Genomic DNA, 14950 nt, shown 5'->3' on the forward strand with positions numbered 1-14950 from the left:
CTCTTATTTGGACTTGCCATAGGAAAATCATCAAATCATTTCTAATCATTTCGAATTGGTTTTGAAAAGTCATGAATTTTGACGAAAATAAGACATTTTAAAAGTTACGCAATAAACGAACGCTCCTTTCCATTTTTTTATTGGGTTGGTTCAAATATTACGTAACACAAAATTTAGCTTTACGATACCTCTCTGCTCTTTTATGCTAACTAGATAGGAAAACTTGCAAACTTAGAACAAGATAGCACAAAGGCATCGATACATGTACTCGCAAAAAAATCCAATACAAATTTAAGTTTTAAAACTTGGCGGTCAATCCCCTCCCCTCTCGTAGTGTGTTACGTAATATATGAACGAACCCATAAAAACAACGTTGCTGCATTTCTTGCAAAGATTCTTAAACGTTTTATTGAAAAATAGGTTTAGTTAACACCCGATTGTCTCAATAAACTTTTTTTATTCTTGGATATTTTTATCAATAATAAAGATGCTTTCTTTTCAATCTATTCCATAGGTAATTTTCGGATGCAAAAACACTCGCACACTAAATGATTTCTGTTTCATCAATATCACATCGTCGCGCAATCTTTTATTTGGTAGCTTAACAAGGTTCACCTGTTTTGTTTTAAATGTTTGTTTTTTTTTGTTTCGTGTTTCTTTTTTTCACTCCTATTTCCTCGTGATCACCCTAGTTTCCCGTGATCACACTAGTTCTTTTGTCATCTCGCTTTGTTTTTTTTTTATTTCACACGACTCTTCTTCAATACAATAAATATAGTATGTATAATTTACGTTTCCTCTGCATTATATTTTTCTCTCTCGTTTCTTCTGTTATGTTATTTGTTTCCACTTATCACCTGTTTCGCCTATTCTACGCGGTTTTAATTCTTTGTTTTTTTTCTTCTCATTTCGACTTTCGTATTTCCTCCTTAGTTCAATACATTCGGCGTAACGTTTCATAACTAGTTCGAAAAATATTCCACTTTTAGCTCTCTCTCTTTCTTTCTATATGTTTCTTTCTCTACGAGTTTTTGTAATCCATTCTCAATATATAGCAGGTTGCGTTGTGATTTGTTGGTTGAGTTTCCAGTTGTAATATTAACTTTAAATATTGTTACCATCCTGTGTGTGTGTGTTTTAAAGGTTTCAACTGTATGTTATGGTTGGCTTTCTCTGGATAACAAATGTGTGTGTGTACTTTTATGGTTATTTATGTGTTTCAACGGTAATTTGCTGTTATATTTGAAAATGGGGTTTCGCGTCGTGAAATCATAACTTTTGTTTGCAGGTTTACCGTTTTTTTTTTTGGCTTTCAGCTGCAACGGTTGTAGCCGGGAGCGACTAGCAATCAACGTGAATTTGAAAATTTAATGTTAAGTACCATCATTTTGCTCTTCATTCTTAATACTTGCTCGCTGCGAAAAAGACTCCGTTTTCAAGTGTATAAGATCGAAATTGAAACGAAAATCACTTTTGTTTTTTTCTCCACTCGACAAGCTCGTCGCAAAAAAAAATTCAAAACTAAAAGGCACACTTAAAAATCATAACCCTCTTTCCGCGCCCGACGTTAACTTTCTTCGAAATTAATGTTAGCTTTCAGCCCCCAAATACACGGTAAATTGTATTGTATGTTTTCTCTTACTCATCGGTTTCATTACGGTTTTCGCGATTTTTATATATTCACTTTTTTGGTATACAGAGTTTTGATCCTCGTCTCAGCTTTTGAAGCGATTTCGTCCTTGTAATTAACTCAACTTTTCTTCAGTTTTTTTTTTTTCGATATGTTTTTCAATAAGTCTCACCCCCCTCTTAAGGAGGTATTAGACTACGGCAAACAAACTCGCACATGTTGACAGTTTGGCAGATTGCCTGCGTTGTTTGTTCGCTAACATGTGTTTTCAGAAACGTCAGCTTGCATACACTTTATCTTGTTTGTGAGTTTGGCAAACTGTCAAACGCGAAAAAATGCGAGTTTTTTTTTTGTTTGTTTGCCATAGTGTAATAGCTCCTTTACGAGACGAGAGTGTAGTGAATTTATTAGTTTTGAAAGAAGCTCAACAACGGCTTCTGTGGAAGCGTTCTTCGTGTTTCTGTACATTTGATTTGCTTAAAGCTCAAGGGCAGAGGGAGGGGGAGGGGGTTGGTTAAGAACTACCGGAACGGGTTTGAAGAACTATAGATGAAACCGGTTTCAGGTGAAACCCCGTTTAGACGACATGCACAGCTGCCTGTTTTTTTGTTAAGAATACTTTGGTTTAAAAAAATAATTGCGAATGGGATTTAGAACAAACAATCTTAGCAAATAATGAATAGTAGTAAAATTCAAATTTAAAATTAAATAATGCTGAAGAGGGGGAAAAGAAGTGATACAAATATTCATTGAACAACATTGCAATAACTGTTTAGGATGTTATTCCATAACAGGAAATTTTGTTTTCAAAATAGAAATAAAAACGACCTATTCCTAGCGAAGCTTACTCAAGGTTACCATGAAAGTTTCCCTTATCCCCTTAAAAAAGTGGAACATCGAAATCTTCCTGCTTTCTAAGGAGGAGGTTTTTTGAAGGGTCACATAAACAAAATAAGCCGTGGTGTATTTTTTATATTGTATTTTGAGACGAGATTTGTCTGATCACGCCTTCCTTCGGATGGGGTAGTAAATATTTTTTGCATTTGAGGTGTTTTTAAATACCCCTGACTCAAGGTGGTTTTAAAAACACCAAGAAAGCACAAATTCAAAATTTTGTTTATCTAGAGATATTCTCTACGTTTGCCCAAATGAATAACGTCATGATTCGAAATCCGGACACTTAGTAGCATATCAGTTTCGTTATAGCTGACAAAAAATCATGTAATAAGTTGGAAATAAAGAAATATCATCAGGATGTAGTATTAACAGTCAGTTTTAAGAGAATGCATGCAAAATATGTCTTTTCTAACAATTTTTCATCAGAATTTGAAAATTAAAATGACTTGTTGTGCTTCGAATCCCGGACACTCATAAAAGCCGATTCGAAATCCGGACACTTTTGCTTCGAATTCCGGACACTCGTTTTTGCTAATGAATCGCACAAATTTGGACTGAAATGTTAGTGAATGGCATTCTTTAGGGCTCAAATAAGCTGTTAACATCAAAACAATCAATATTTTATATAAAAATTTGCTAGAATTTAAGGAAATCAAACCCATAAATTTTGCTTTGCCTTCCCGTTGCTTCGGACGCCTATGAAATATTTCAATTGAAATGTTTCGCATTTTTGGTAATCTTATAATTTTATTTTATTTTATTGTTTTGACATTAACTACAGCGTTCAAACAAACTTTAAATGAAAGTTGATGTCAAATAACACAGTTTTGACATTCATAATGCGAACTTATATCCAAATAATTGATAAAACAAGATGAAGTGTCCGGGTTTCGAAGCGTCCGGGAATTCGAATCATGACGTTATATCAACATATAAAAATTTGTACATGCATTCCCGATGTCAAAAGAAGCCATTTTGCAACATAAGTTTTTTCATACAAAAATATGTTTCGCTAGGTTACTTTTAAATCGCAAAAAATTAACATCCAATGCAATAAATTTAACAAAAAAAAACTTTCAAAATACGTGTAACCCAGAGTCGAGGGACATTAACTTCTAAAAATATTTGAAACGGCCTTATTAAAGAAGAACATCAAACAACAGTTTTTTCTGAAAAGTCCTAATTATAACATAAAACTTTGTCGAAGACACCAACTCGATAAGAAAATTTGCAAATCCGGAAATCTGCACAGATAAAACAAATAATGCACAGACAACGCAAGGACAAAGTTCATTCAAATAAAAAAAAAATAAAAATCTTGAAACTTACGAAATTCTAAAGAATTACTCCGCTTTGGAATATATAATATTCAAAATTTAATTCAAAAAATGTTATATAATTCTGGAGTTTTTTTAAAAAAAAAAGGTCCGATAAACAAAATTTAATAATTTTGTTCTTAGGTGTCTTGTAAACAGCCTTGAGTCAGGGGTGTTTATATCACTTAAAAGGCAAAAAAAACATTTCTTTTTTTGATTTGACCTTTCAAAAAAACAAACTCTAGAATTATTCTCCTAAAATTCATATCAGTATTTTTTATGTTTTAAGTTCGGTACATTTTGTTAAGTTTGGCATGTTAGGTCAACTCAGAAAACAAAACGGTGTTGAAAAGCATTTCTTTTCGATACAAATGCTGAAAAGACATTATCAGTACTGTTGTTTTTGTTGATGATAAGTAGGCCATTTGGTCACCACAGAATGGAAAAGGGGGAAAAAAGAAGGAGGATTTTTTTTATAGAAGACTATTTGAAAGATCAGCTTCTAGGATCAAAGGGCAAACCCCGCAAGAAAATAACTACATTGATGTTCTATTTATCTGTGAACCACAACACTGACCAACCGATAAAGGAAAAAAAAACGACATAGATTTGAAAGTATTGGAAAATAAGAAAGAATGCGAAAACCTAAAACAAATATAAAATAAATTAGAAATAAGGACAAAAACTACATTAAAAAACTGTCGAAATCATAGCTAGGAGTTATGGATGAACAAAATTTATAAAACCGTTGAGATTTGAATTTGTTGCTTTTTTGCGAGCGAATAAGCACTTTGAACATAAAAAAAACTTGAAGAGAAACTAAAGTTGCTTTAAGAAAGAAAAAGTAATTAGCTATTTTCAAAGAATAAAATAAATGTAGAATTTATTCAATAATTTCATCTATAAAAACCGTAAAGCTTAAAATTTTATAAAACATATTTTTCATTTCTCAGCAGTTAAATTTCACTTAGAAATGAATTCACACGATACCAACATCGTTATCCCTTAACCAAACAACATCAACACATAACTTGTTTGTAACTCGATCAACAACAACAACCGAGGAAAGAACCTTCTTTCTTATTGAAGGAAAGATCCAAATGTATCTCTCAACTCAACGATTAAAAAATTAACGGTATAACTTTCATAAGTTACTTGCATAACCTTTAATTTTTCACACGTCCTGTATCAATTTGAATCGTTTTTAGCGGCACCGTTTAGAATTGTTTTATAAATTAAAGAAAACTATCAAATGGGTGATTTTTTTTAACTGTTGAGATTTTTTCAGAGTTGACCAACCATGCGTCTCCATCGAATGCTGTAACTTAGTGTGAGTATATTCAACGGGGACGCTTGGTAGCTCGTTCGGTTTATTTGACGCTCTCTTTTCTTCTCGCAGTTATAGATAGTATAGTTAGCTCTGACTAAAGTTAGGTGTTGCGTGTTTGTATCCTATACGTGTGAGTGTGAGTGTGTGTTTGTGTGTGTACAATTGTATAATTATAAGTAGAAGAATAACAACTCTCTCTTACCTTGTCGTCGTCTATTTACAGCGAGAGTCTGTGCGCCTCTAGATGTTGTACTCCTGGCAGCACTTGGAGCAGTAAAAGTTGGTGTTGATACTGCCGTAGAACTTGCAGCCCTCCGTCCGGCACATCTGGCTCTTGCCGTAGTGACTGCTGGTGGTGGCGCCGCCAGCTCCAGAGGGCGCCAGGTTGACCTGCTGCTGCTGCTGGCGGAGCAGCGTTTCCGACGTGTTTGAGCCGGAGGAGGACGACGAGGACATTCCGGACGAGGAAGACGCACTGGGAAGTTGCGGCGTTGGCGGTTGCGGGCTCGGGGAGGGAGGTGGAAGAGAGACGCACATGCCGCCCGAGGGCGGGACGCGGTTCAGGATGGTGTTTCCCGGGGAGTAGACGGTCGCGACGATGCCGCCCGAGGTGGCCGTCGCCAGTTTGGCACAGGTGGAATAGTTGGGCGGCGAGTGGTGGCCGTTTTTGGTGCGGTCGGTCGGGCTGAAGCCGTGCCGGTAGTTGGAGGAAGATTGCAGGGATTGGGCGTTGCTGATCATGGCGGCGCGCTGGTCGTTGTAGAAGGTCGAGTGGGACAGGTAGAGGGTTTGGTCGAGCTCGTTAAGCCGGCGCACGCTGGGGAGCCGCTGGATGCGGTCGTGCGACTCCATGTCGGCTTGGGCGTAGAACTTGGACTTGCCGGTGCCGTAGCGGGGCGTGAAGTCGGTGACGTTGATGGTTTCGCGCTTCTTTTGCGTTTCGTAGCACTCCAAGCACATGTAGCTGGTAGCGACGGTGCCGTAGTTGAGGCAACCCGCGTTGATGCAGTTGACCAGGTCGGTTGTGGGTGGTTCGGAGCCGTAATCGGTCATGTCGTGGCCGGAGTCGACGTATTTGCTGAGTTTGTCGAGCTCGCGACGTTCCTTGGAGCGCTCCAGTTCTAGATATCGTTCCTGGGCGCACTCCAGGTAGTTCTTGATCATCTCCTCTTGGTACTCGTGACGGCGTGCCTTCAGCGTGGCGCACAGGATTCTAAATTTGGGGTATTCTCGGTCCTTGTTCGCCGTAACGTTGGGCTTCTTGTGCGACCCACTTTTACTCCCGATCCGCGTGATCGATCCGATGTTCTTCTTCAACTTTTTGCTCATGCTCTTGCCGATGCTTCCGAACTGCTTCGCCACACTCTGCAGCTGCTTGGCGGCCTTGCTCTTCCCGCTCGACGACGTCGGTGGCAGCGACTGATTCGAAGCGGTCATCGCAGCCAGGTTCGTCCCACTGTTGTGGTTCTCGTCAGCGAACACAAACTCCCCATCTGCCAGTCGCTTCTCGTACTCTTCATCCGAGTAGTCGTCGTACGTGTCCGGATCCCCGTCCGGACTGTCGGCCGTCGCCGGGGCGTACACAATGTCCAGATATTCCTTCAACAGGGCCACGTGCTCCCGGTCCGTCAACACCCAGTTCCCGTCCGCCCCGTCGTACTCCCGCCAGTCAAAGTCCCGGCCCGGATCGATGCAGAACTGAATCGGCAACAGCTGATTGCTGGCGTCCACCAGCGGAATCAATGCCGGTGGAAAATCCCCAGCCGTCTCCATCGCCACCAGCGCCGAAAAGTGCGCCATGTCGTACGCCAACAACAGCGGCGCTCTATGGCACTCGTTCGAGGGCACCTCAAACGGCAGATACACCCCACCGAACGGAATCGGCGAAAACGCCTCCCCGTTCATGTCCCTCAAGAACACATCCGACACCACGATAATCGTCCTCCTCAAAATGTGCGCCAACGCCAGCACATGAATCTCCTCCAAGCTCTCGTACGTCGCGGCATTCTCATCCCCTCCCTCCCCACCGTCCATACTCTTCTCGATCAACAGCGACCTCCTCCTGGAGGCCGCCCCCGCCCCCGAACCCTGCTGACCACTTTTGGAGTTCCTTCTCGGCTCGGGCGACGCAATCGCCACAATCTCCTCCCACTCGCGGGCCCACTCGGACTCGCAGAACACAAACCCGGCCTGCCGATTCAGTCGCGTCTGCTGGAAGCGCCACCTCCGGTACAACGCATCCCGGAACTCCTCCTTCGACAGGATGTCGTGCAGCGTCCGCCGCAACGTAAGCCGCCGATCGTGGAAGCCCCACATCGCCAGGGATGCCGCGTGCAGCAGGCAGTTGCCGTCACCTGAAAAAAAAAAACACCGCAAGTATTAAACCTCTTCATCCCATGACTAACTCTCCCTACTAACCTGTCGTCGCGAGCGGCCACAGCTTCCGACAAACGCCCGAGTCGTACCACCAGTTCAGCCGGTTCGTCGCCTCCAGCGAGTTGAGTGTCGAGCTCTCTATCAGATCCTTCTCGAGAAATTTCCTACAAAAAAATAACATCCCACAATGAGTCTCAATTCCCCACTAACAAGGTACCAACAAATCTCACCGAAAGTCGTCCGAGTACTTGGTCAGATCGGGCAGCGTGAACGTGTAGTCCGGCGTGTCGATAAAGTTCAGATTCTTGGCGTTCTGCTCGGCGCAGCCGGACAGCGGGCTGTGAAAGTCCATCTCGAACTCCTGGCGGGCGCGCGACACCAGGTTCACATTTTCCGTGGCCCGCGAGATGCCCCGTTCGAGCTTTTTGCCTGCGGATCAGTTGATGACGACGGCGTGCGGAAATCGATAATCGTTTGTCGGAAGGCCGGATGTAATTTGGCAATGGAACATACGAGAAAGGGAGAGAAAAAAGGAAGGATGATATTAGTGCTAGTTATAACCTTGATTAGAGATAGGTTTATTTGTTGCAATGCCAACGATAATAAGATGCATGAGGGGAACTTAAAAACTCATTTAAAAAAATCGCTGCTTGAAAACATTGAGTATATCTTGGTCTAAATATTATTTCAAAACAAGTTAATAACAGTTTTCTTTAATTTGGTGATTTTTTTTGTAGCGAACTTTTACACCGTTAATTATTGTTTTGTCGGCGATAATTTGAGCTATTTATTGAAAGTATCCTGTTTTTGATAATCAGAATTTGCTACATGAATTTATTTATTATTAAATATGCCCAATTTACACTAACACACCACACCACAGCTGGTTCGAGGCGTTTGGCACGGTAAGTCCACGTATCCTTCCTCCTATCTTGATTCTGTGAGTTGTGATCCGTTCACAGAATCTGTATCAACGGCTGATGCAACGCAGTAGGCCTGGCCGCTTTTTTTTAAAAACATAACCAACCGGTAACATCATAGTTTATAAAGGTTGAGAAAACATGAAATAAAATTATGATTTATTTAACGTTCCGGCCTTTTGAAAATCGTGAAAAAAAATATTCTAATTGATTTAGTGACTACGGTAAAGTTTTGCCTTCCTCACTGAGGTAAGGCTATAATCCTGCTCTAAAAATGAACTTCGTATAAAAACGTCGTAGACCCACCTTCATGTATACATATCGACTCAGAATCGAAACTGAACAAATGTCTGTGTGTATGTGTGTGTGTGTGTGTGTGTGTGTGTGTATGTGTGTGTGTATGTATGTATGTGACCAACAAACTAGCTCATGTTTCTCGGCACTGGCTGAACCGATTTGACCCGAACTTGTTGCATTCGACTTGGTTTAGGGTCCCATAGATCGAGTTTTATACAGATTGAAGTTTCGATAAGTAGTTCAAAAGTTATGTATTAAAATGTGTTTTCACATATATTTGGATCTCACTTAACTGTATGTAAACTATGTCCGTTTCCATCATCCGACCCATCGTTGGTTAGGTTATCAAAAGACCTTTCCAACGAGTCCAATACATTGAAGATCTGGCAACCCTGTCTCGAGATATGGCCACTTAAGTGATATTGATGTACTTTTTTGAAGCCGGATCTCACTTAAATGTATGTAAACTATGTCCGGGTCCATCATCCGACCCATCGTTGGTTAGATTATCAAAAGACCTTTCCAACGAGTCTAAAACATTGAAGATCTGGCAACCCTGTCTCGAGATATGGCCCCTTAAGTGATATTGATGTACTTTTTTGAAGCCGGATATAAAAAATAGATGAAACTTGTGTACAGCCATTGTTGTGAGGAAGGCTCCAACCACATAGGTGGATTAAGTTAGTTTTTTGTATTGCTTATGATTTGTTTTATTTTTTTTTTTTAATAATGCCATTCAAAATACTTTTCAGTGTTTATGCCGCCCATTGGAAACATGGCTTCAGAAGAAACGGCATGTAATTCTATCGAGCACCTATTGTTGGCATATCAGCACTTTGACGTTCAATTACACCTTCACCCGAAATCTCGCAATTCGCAATTTTCAGTGTAAGAACGGGCCTTGACCGATCTTATGCACTAGGTTCCCGACGAACACGCACTGCCCTTACACCTACATCTCACCCTTGCTCTGAGTCAGTACGAGCAGCACGCTAGAACACGCTTTGAGTGTTCGTGCCAGGCATGCACACCTTCTTTTCCGGTTACGCATTTTAACTCGGCCGGGGGTGGTACATTACGTAGGGTTTGATGTAAGTATAAGCGCCTAACCATTTATAGTGTGCCTAACAACTTTCATTAAAGCAAAAACTGTTTTATTTTAGTTTGAATTCAAAAACTTATTGTTATTTACTGTGTATTGTTTTCTCCTGAAATCTTCCCTATTGTTGAGTCTGTTTATCTGTTGCTATTTCTTTTGTCGCGGTGTTTTGTTACAATTTTTGGTCTTAAGCATGTTATAAAAGTTTACCAAAAATACAATAGTAATATTTGTGTTAATTCTTTGATCATTCCCAAAATTGAACAAGGGCTCGAAGAAAAGGGTAAAGATTGAAAACAATGGAAAGTGAAAGAAATATACTATTTGAAGAATCAATAGTAAAAGAAAGATAGTAATTTATGAAGTAGATAAAGAAATTTACAATAGTTAATAAATAGAGGTAACAAACAAGCTTAGATTGTATTAAGTGCAATTTATAGGGCAGATGAAAAATTATTCAAATAGATAAATAAAGATAAACAAAATTGACATCGCTGCCAAATTAAGGGAAAACAGACAGTTTGTTGCAGCAGCATAAATTGGTAAAAAAGAGTGGAAAAGCGTTGAGAAATAAGAGAATCAAATGATTAAAATCGAAATCAAATAGAGGATAGTAAACAGAAGCCACGTTAGGAAATCAGTGAAACAAAATAAACAGAAGATAGATGGTTGCTGAAAATGAAGAGAAGAGAAACCCCGTTGTGCGATGTTTCAGGTACATCCACAGCAGTTGACTCAACATACTGCGAATCAAAACAATACCGTCTACAATCACAAATACTTCCCTTTCCCACATTGTCGCGCCCCTTTCTTTTAGCCGTCTCGACTCTGACCCGCGGTGGTCAAAGGTTTACGATCCGTTTCCACAGGCCACCAGCTAGGTCATCATGAAAACCAAGCCAACGTGGAGGTAAGAAAATAGGACACTTGCAAGGAACCAGAGCTATACTGTCTTGATCAAAAATGATCTAACAGGACTACGGACGTAGTCAGTGACGCTCCTTCCAGGATGTTCCTCGCCTAAGCGTCAACTGAAATGGGAACATCAGCATCATTCGCCCTTGGCCTGCAATTACACCTTCACCCGAAATCTAGCAATAAATAGCTCAGAAAAAAGTGGGCCAGCAATTTTACATCAAATGTTTTTTTTTTTAATTAGTATTTAAAATAGTAATGTTCGACGATAGGATAAAAAAAAGAACCGATTATTTATCCAAAAAAAAAATTTCTTCTTATTACTTTTGTCCCCTTTCTCCTATTGTCCTCAGTTGGAGTAAAAAAAAAATGAAAAAAAAATGCAACGGCCTTACATGAAAAAACTATTTCCTTGAATTCGTATTTCCCGATTTCAGCTCCCATACTTCCGATTTGTGTTTCTTTGATTCATTCTAAATTCATTCTAAATAATAATAGAAAAACAAACAAAGCAAAAAAAAAATGCAAAATCCAACATTTATTATTAAAAACATTTAAATTTTTTAATCAGATTTTGTGAATGATTGTTTTGTTATTTTGTAATCATTAAAAAGATGTAATTTAAAAAAGCCTTTGTTTTTTCATATTTCGAGTTTATTTTTAAATTTTAAAATCTTTTAAAATTTCGGTCTTTAAAGTTTTTCCAAGATGAAATAAAACCTATAAAAAAAAAATCCAATACTTGAAGATTTGAAATTTATAAATCTTTCAAAATCTTGGTATTTTTTTAAATTTTTCAAAGTTTAATTTTTTAATGTCAATTTTTTTAATAATTTATTCAATTCAATTCAATTCTGTTTATTTCTTTAGTTATCGTTTAACAATAGTTTTTATAGGTGCAGTACAGAGTTTTGGGGGATCCTTTCAGCTGTGACTAATACATTTATCTCAATGGATGGAAATAAAGTTTGTTGAAAAACGAAACGGAAAACAGGAAAACACTCGCAAAAAACCTGTTGCTATTGCTGGGATAGTAGGGGGATAGGAAGAGGAAAGGTATCTTAAAAACTATATCACAGTCTCACGGCACCAAACTCGATATCAGAGCGTTCTCCGACATCGTGCAACTAGTCCAAAATCGTTGTAGCAGCTTGCTTGTCCAGGTGTCCAGCGATTCCGTGTTAGCCGCCTCCTCGAGCTCGTCCGTCGGGAAGTTAAACGGCAAGTCCAGCATCATTTTAAGAATCTTGTTTTGGCGCGTCTGCAGCTTTTTGCGGCGAGTTGAAGCACAGCTGTGCCAGGCTGGAAATCCGTACGTTAGAGTCGGACGGAAGACGAGTTTGTAGAGCAGCAGTTTGTTGGCTTTGCACAGCCTTGACCTTCGGCTCACCAGCGGGTAGAGCATCCTCGTTAACTTGTCGCACTTCTGCAACACGGCGTCAATGAGCTTGTCGTACTTCAGTTTTGGGTCGAGCGCAAGACCGAGGTACTTGACCTCGTTCGACCAGGGGACTTCGTGGCCCAGTGCCAACACACGTGACTGGGGGAGGAACCTTTCAGCGCGCCGCCGGGTGAAAAAGATCGCCTGCGTCTTCGCTGGATTAATTTTGATTCGCCACTTCCGCTGGTAGCTCTCGAGCGAGTCCTGGGCCGCCTGCAGCTTCTCGATGATCACATCTGCACTTTTGTCAGCAGCGACGAATCCAGTGTCGTCGGCGAAGAGGTAGTATTCGACCCCGTTCACCATGACGAGGTCCGAGGTGAAGATGTTGTACAGCGCCGGGCTCAGGACAGCTCCTTGCGGGACACCGAACGGGATTTCATGACGGCGTGAGAGCGCACCATCGACGGCAACTTGAAAGCTGCGCTGCTTCAGGAAGGAGTTGAGCAGCTTCAGGATGTATGGCGGGAATCCGGCTAGCTTCATCTTGTGCAGGATCGCGTCCTGCCACACCGAATCGTAAGCTTTCTCCACGTCCAGAAGAACCATGCCAGCTGAGTCGCCCCGGGCGAGCGAGTTTTTGACGTTGCGCGTCAGTCTAGCGAGCTGGTGGTTTGTGGAGTGGCCCCGTTTGAAGCCGAACTGCTGCGGAGGCACGATATTTCGTTGCTCGACGAGGCTTTCGATCCGGATAAGCATCACGCGCTCGAGGATCTTACTCATCACGGGAAGCAGGCTGATCGGACGGTAGTTGGTGGGATTCGTGATGTCCTTGCCCGGCTTTGGGATTGCCGTGACGATGGCGTGCTTCCAGCTGGACGGAAAGTACGATGTCCTCAGACACGCGTTCACGATCAACGTCAGCATCACCAGTCCTTTGCGGGGGAGTCGCTTGAGCAGGGTGTTTCGGATTTTGTCCTCGCCAGGAGCCTTCTTCGCCTTGAGCGACTTGATGATCCGTGCTATCTCCTTTGGGCGGATGACTGGCACTGACTCGACCGGGAAGGTACTGTCGGCGATCAGCTGCACGCTCTCCTCAACAGCGCTGCACGTAGCCGGGTCACCGGGAGAAGGATTGCGATGCGCACGAGCAAAATTGTCAGCCAGCAGGTTCGCCTTCTCAACCGGGGATGCCTTCAGCGTGTCGCCTGCCTGGAGAGGCGGACTGTACTTCACCTGGTTTCGGAGCGCTTTGCTGATCTTCCAGACATCCTTGGCGCCGTTCTCTAGGTTGCGGATGTTGTTGGAAAAATGCTGGTTTCTGGCGATCGAACACTCGAAGCGAATTCGGTTATTCAGGGACTCGACTATCGCGCCGAGAAGAGGATCGCGTGTGCGATACCACTGGCGACGGCGCGTATTCCTCAAAGTGACCAGCTGGCGCGCTATTTCCGGAAACTTGGAGTCTTCGTAGGTTCGTACCGGTACGGTAGGAACGGCAGCGGCTTCGGCTTCCAAAAGCGTGCATGTGAAGAATTCGACGCAGCGATCGATAGCTTCGGGACTGGCCAGGTTGGTAGTTATAGGAGAGGTCAAGTCGATCTTTTCGTTTACAATCCGCTGGAAGGTTTGCCAGTTCGCTCGGTTGTAGCATTTTGTTGTAGGCCGCGCGTGTCGGAACGGCACCGATACATCCACGTCGAAGCGTACCGGTAGGTGGTCGGAGGACAGATCGTTAACCACAGTCAACGACGACATGTTCACCAGGTTGTTGGAGAGAACAATGTCTAGCGTCGACGGCCGACGGCCACCCGGGGGTTGGTATGTGAACGCCGGTGGAGCATGGATGAAGAAGTCCGACGAGGCTGCTCGAGAAACCAGGATGCTTCCGGCTCGGTTCGCCTTCAGACAGTTCCACTGCCGATGACGAGCGTTGAAGTCCCCTGCAACGAAAAACGGCTCTGTTCTACGTACCAGCGTGTTGATATCCCTCCGGAATGCGCTCCAGGACGTCCCTCGGTGTATTCCAGGAAAGTATGCTGCGACGATGTGGACAGACTGCGACGAAAGACGAATTTCCAGACCGACGGTTTCAATCGCTCTTGTGTTGAGGTCCAACACCGTGTAGTCGATGCCTTTCCGTAAGGCGATGAGGACACCACCACCACGTTCTTCCTCAGAGTTCCTCCGGTCAGCCCGAAAGATGTGGTAGTCGGGATGGTAGAACGAGTTTTTGGTTTTCAGCCATGTTTCGGAGACGGTGGCGACGTCGATTTGGTGCCGCGAGAGGAAATCGAAAAATTCGATTTTTTTCAGCAGAACTGATCTGCTGTTCCAATTAACAATTTTAAGATGGCTCAAGTTATCCATTGTAGAGATACTTGGCCATCAACTCAGCTAGGGCGTCGAATTGTTGCTGCTTGGTGCGGCATCCGACGAGACGCGTAAACATTTCTCTGGCGAGGCACAGGAACTCCGAGGCAGTAAACAACCCGTCTCCACCGAGGTCAGTGCAGGGAACTGTGGTTTCGCTCCTAGACGCAACTTGCGCGTAGGTTTTAAGTCCAGGGGGGGTTGGCTTGGGACGGATAGGGGGTCCTTCGTTGCGGTTCGGAGGTGCGCTTTTTTGGGGCACTTGACGAGAAGGTTTCTTCTTTCGTTTTTCGAGTTCCTCAAGGTATGCTATCCTTGTTGGGCACCCTCGAAAATTGGCACAGTGGCTACCGCCACAGTTCACACACTTCAGCTGCGACTTACTGTTGTTGGTGTTGTTTAACTCCGCCTTCCTC

General features: G+C 42.5%; 1 protein-coding gene across 5 annotated transcripts in view; it reads right to left on the reverse strand.

The window, feature by feature from the left end:
* Positions 1 to 552: 552 nt before the first annotated feature.
* Positions 553 to 14950, reverse strand: part of LOC120419143 (OTU domain-containing protein 7B-like) — a 73063-nt gene continuing 58665 nt past the window's right edge. For all 5 annotated transcript variants that reach the window (XM_052707449.1, XM_052707448.1, XM_039581777.2 and 2 more), the window contains 3 exons: positions 7780 to 7978; positions 7592 to 7713; positions 553 to 7527 (listed from right to left, as the gene is read on the reverse strand). In XM_052707449.1, coding sequence (XP_052563409.1) covers positions 5414 to 7527; positions 7592 to 7713; positions 7780 to 7901 — 2358 coding nt within the window. In that variant the 5' untranslated portion in view covers positions 7902 to 7978 and the 3' untranslated portion in view covers positions 553 to 5413. The remainder of the gene's footprint in view (positions 7528 to 7591; positions 7714 to 7779; positions 7979 to 14950) is intronic.

This window comes from Culex pipiens, chromosome 2 (genome assembly GCF_016801865.2).
Source record: "Culex pipiens pallens isolate TS chromosome 2, TS_CPP_V2, whole genome shotgun sequence".
Classification (NCBI taxonomy): domain Eukaryota; kingdom Metazoa; phylum Arthropoda; class Insecta; order Diptera; family Culicidae; genus Culex; species Culex pipiens.